Source organism: Mycetomoellerius zeteki, unplaced genomic scaffold (assembly GCF_001594055.1).
Source record: "Mycetomoellerius zeteki isolate Tzet28-1 unplaced genomic scaffold, Tzet1.0 scaffold558, whole genome shotgun sequence".
In the NCBI taxonomy this organism is placed as follows: domain Eukaryota; kingdom Metazoa; phylum Arthropoda; class Insecta; order Hymenoptera; family Formicidae; genus Mycetomoellerius; species Mycetomoellerius zeteki.
The window spans coordinates 15,645-19,630 of NW_017257564.1; the positions used below are offsets into that span (position 1 = coordinate 15,645).

At 36.9% G+C, this 3,986-nt stretch overlaps 2 protein-coding genes across 2 annotated transcripts in view; both read left to right on the top strand.

Annotated features, from left to right (window-relative positions):
- Positions 1-1,256: 1,256 nt before the first annotated feature.
- Positions 1,257-2,574, top strand: LOC108727882 (uncharacterized). Its single transcript, XM_018456167.1, has 3 exons — positions 1,257-1,480; positions 2,187-2,325; positions 2,404-2,574. Exons 1-3 carry the CDS (start codon positions 1,327-1,329, stop codon positions 2,432-2,434), a joined length of 324 nt encoding a protein of 107 aa, XP_018311669.1. The 5' UTR covers positions 1,257-1,326; the 3' UTR covers positions 2,435-2,574.
- Positions 2,575-3,712: 1,138 nt separating this feature from the next.
- LOC108727879 (uncharacterized) overlaps positions 3,713-3,986 on the top strand; it is a 3,242-nt gene continuing 2,968 nt past the window's right edge. Inside the window, exon 1 of the mRNA XM_018456166.1 lies at positions 3,713-3,960. Coding sequence (XP_018311668.1) covers positions 3,713-3,960 — 248 coding nt within the window. The remainder of the gene's footprint in view (positions 3,961-3,986) is intronic.

Consider the following 3,986-nt stretch of genomic DNA (forward strand, 5'->3'; position numbering starts at 1 on the left):
TCACCTCTATCCCCTTGTTTATCCCCTTCCATCTCTTCCTTTCCCCATTTACTATTTCCAACTCCTCTCACTCCTCGCCCCCTCCATCTTCATTTCCCATCTCTCATTCTCTTCTCTCTTTTTTTTCTCGCATAACTCCTTATATTCCCTTTTTTCTTTAATGTACTCCCTTCCTTCCTGCCTACCTTCCCTCCACTCCCTTAGCATCCTTCTTACCCTTTCCTTCTTCTCCTTACATTCCCTATCTCACCATTCTCTTCCCTTCCTTTCCTTACCCCTTTCCTTTTCTATCTCTCCTAAAATCTCCTTTATCTCTTACCTCCGTTTCATTCATGCATTCCATCCCCTCCCCTTCCCTCCATTCCACCCCCCCAACATCTTTCTAAATACCACCATACCTTATCCCACACTCCCCTGCTTGCTCCTCTTCCCTTCTTTCCTTTTTCTCTTTCTCCTTCCATGCCATAACCAAGGGGTGGTGATCCGATTCTATCTCATCCCCCACTTCCATATATTCAATCTCTTTCCTCGTTTCTTCATCCGCCAAGATATAATCAATTACTGAATTCCCCCTTCCTCCTACAGGATATGTCCAATTATCCTCTTTATCCCTTTTTATATCCCCATTCAATATTGACCAACCCTTTTCCCTTATAAATTCCAACAATTTACCCCCTCCTTATTTTTCCTATTATCTCTAGACCTTCTCTCCTCTTCTCCCCCTCCTTCTATCTCTTCCCTTATCCTACCTCTCTCCGTCCCTGTCCTTGCATTAAATCCCCCCCATCATCGTTTTCACTCCCTCTTCCTTACCCTCCATCTCCATTCCTCCAAACTCTCCAACATCCTCACCATATCCATATTTACATACACCCCCCCCCATCCTTACCCTATTCTTACCTATTTTCAACACCCTGACATCATTCCCTCCACTTCCTTTCTTCCCTCCTCCCGTACATACAAATCCTTTCTTATTCCCTCCATTCACTCCTTCTCTCTAATCTTCTTATTCTTTCCATCCATCCTTCATTTCCTTCCCCCTTTCCTATCTCCTCACCATCTCTCATTTTCTTCTCTCCCTCCTTCCATTCCCCTGACCCCATGGTGGAAGGATTACATAGTGTGCACAGTTCCCCCCATTTTTGCTCAACAAAAGTCGAGTACGCAAGGGTTACCAACTGCGAAACGTGAAACGCATTTCGCGTATGCTAGGTTAGTATGTGTGCAACAAGTCTTACTTCGTTTTGCAAGAGAGACTTTTCATTACTTTTTGTTTGCGAGAAATTCTTTGTGAAAATTCATTGATTCAGATAGTAATAGTACAAAATGGTAGTCTGTATAGTGAGTGGTTGCAACAGCAATTCTAGAAAATGTAACGGTGAACGTATAAGTTTCTTTCAATTGCCGAAAAACCAAATTATGCGTGAAGCTTGGTTGCGAAGAATCGGAGAAAATCGCATATCTCATAATAAAAAATTTGGTAAGTTCGTTCTCAATTATATTTAAGTATTTTAAACGCCCTGTACAAAATATTTAAATATAAATATGAAGAAAATAATATATGGTGACATTTGCTCACTCTTTGCTATTCAACGCATCTCCTTAATTAATTATAGTATTGCGTGCAAATATTTGCATTCTTTCACCATCCTCTTGTACTTTGATCATTGTATCAATGTTTTGTGCATCGAGCATTTATATCATTATATAAATGCATAAAATATAATAAATATGTTCTTTATTAGTTTTAATATAATATAATAGATATAATATAATACATATATAGATTTGTTTGCGTCGCATGCTTCAGCAAGCTCCAACATATTCCTATCATAGTTCTACTCCAACAAGCGTATTTATTTCTCGTAAGCCGTGAGTAGTGTAAGTGAAGTTGGACATATATTTTGCAATAGGTGTTATGCATTTACAATATGCTAGTAGTAAGCTTGATGTAATAAGTAAGAGTAAAAAATTGACCAATTACAGTCCATTTTTCTTCTTACATTTGATTGTGATTGGTTAATTTTTATTTCTTACACCAAGCTTACTCAGCATGTTGTAGACACATTAATATAGATTCTTCATTAGAATGCATTACTCTAGCTACAATTTTACTGTAGACAAAAACCTAAATGGTTTTGCTGTATTTCTGGAACATATTATGAAGTTACATTTTATATGTTTAGGAAAAGTGTGTTCATTGCATTTTTCGGAAGATTCATTCATGGTATCAAAAAGGAAATCGAAAGTTACAGAGGACAAGAGAAAACTACGCCTTTTACAAACTGCTATACCAACTTTGTTTTCAACATCAACAGAAAAGAGGTATAATTTTTGTTCGCAATTGTTTTGTTATTATATTATTTATGATAAATAATACCATAGATTTTTAACACCTTTCAGGACAAACTACTACGGTAAATATGGATTTTAAAATTATTCGTCGAGAATTTCCACTTGTCAGTAATCTAGGCACAAGCAGAGACGAGAATGAAGAAATCAGCAGTGAGATTGATGCAGTGGATAAATCTTGCCGCAATGTTACTTCTAACAATAACGAAACTGATGGCATTGCAGTAACATCAATAGTGAGTTCTAGAAGGTAAAATGAAAAATAATTTGTATTCTAGTGATGCGATGTTATTTCCAGTCCTTTATACACTGTTATGTAACTTTTCAACTGCGGTCGCACATATGTCATTTCTCTACTCACATGATTTTATTAATTGTCAATGTTACATTATATCTTATATATTTATATAGTAATCCGTGATTGAATGAATCGTACCAAGTAATTCGTACACCACCAAGTGCATTACACACACTTAGGACTGAGTTCAGTCACACATTTTCTAGAAGGTATGCTGTGCACTTCAAGGAATGCTTCATGGGATGATTGAAATTTTAAGCATTACAATAAGTACAAAAAACAATGAAAGAACAAGGGCAGTAGGAGTCAAGCGCGGGAGATGTTGCGCAAATAACACGACTATCGTAGCGTGAAACTTCTTTATTTTACTAAAGCGTTTACATGTTTCGGCTCATTTTTGAGCCTTCTTCAGAGATAACTAATAAATTCACATACATAGAATATAACAATTATTAACTAGTCATGGTGATCTTCCTCACCTCGAGAGTATAAATACCAGAATTAAATCCAGATAAGAATGCAGTAAAAAAGAAAAAAGGGGGAAAGAAATTTTGAAATTCTCGAAATAAAGAAAATGTAAAACTAATGAATCAAAAAATTTTTTAAATTATAATTAATTATTCCGATGGTTAGGAAGCTCACCTTGATCACAAGATACCGCATCGCAAACATTACTCTTAATACTTCAAAAACCGGTTTCTGATAAGTTGGTCAGTCAGTGTCAGACACAGTTAGTCTCTTATTGATTTAATTGGTCTTTATTGAGACAGTAATTAAAAAACTAGCGTTAAAAAATTAATCACCAAATCAAGAAAAGGTATCCCCGAAAATGATCAAAAGTCAACGCCCGACCGACTTCTTCCTGTGCACGAGCGACACTGACTGGCTAAGCGCGACAACAAGATTTCGACCTTTTATAGTCTATCAATCGGGAGGTAGGCCTTGGGAAGCCCCTCCATATCCGTTGTTAAAGAACTTGATGGTAGACGACTGAACAATGAATTCCAGTTAATATCTTTGGATGTAGTTAGCCTCTTCATTAACGTCCCCATTGATTACGCGATGGAGTGTATCAGGGACCATTGGCGTTTCATCTCTAAAGATTGCTGTTTGTCGGAGGAGGAATTTATTAAAGCAGTACAGTTTGTCTTAGATTCTACTTTCTTTGTGTTCGATAGTGTTATATATAAGCAGAATTATGGTACACCCATGGGTTCACCGTTGTCGCCTGTCATTGCGGATCTAGTTATGCGAAATTTGGAGTTTAGAGCCTTGTCTTCGATTCGATTTCCGTTGCCTTTTTACTATAGGTATGTGGATGATATAATTATGGCGG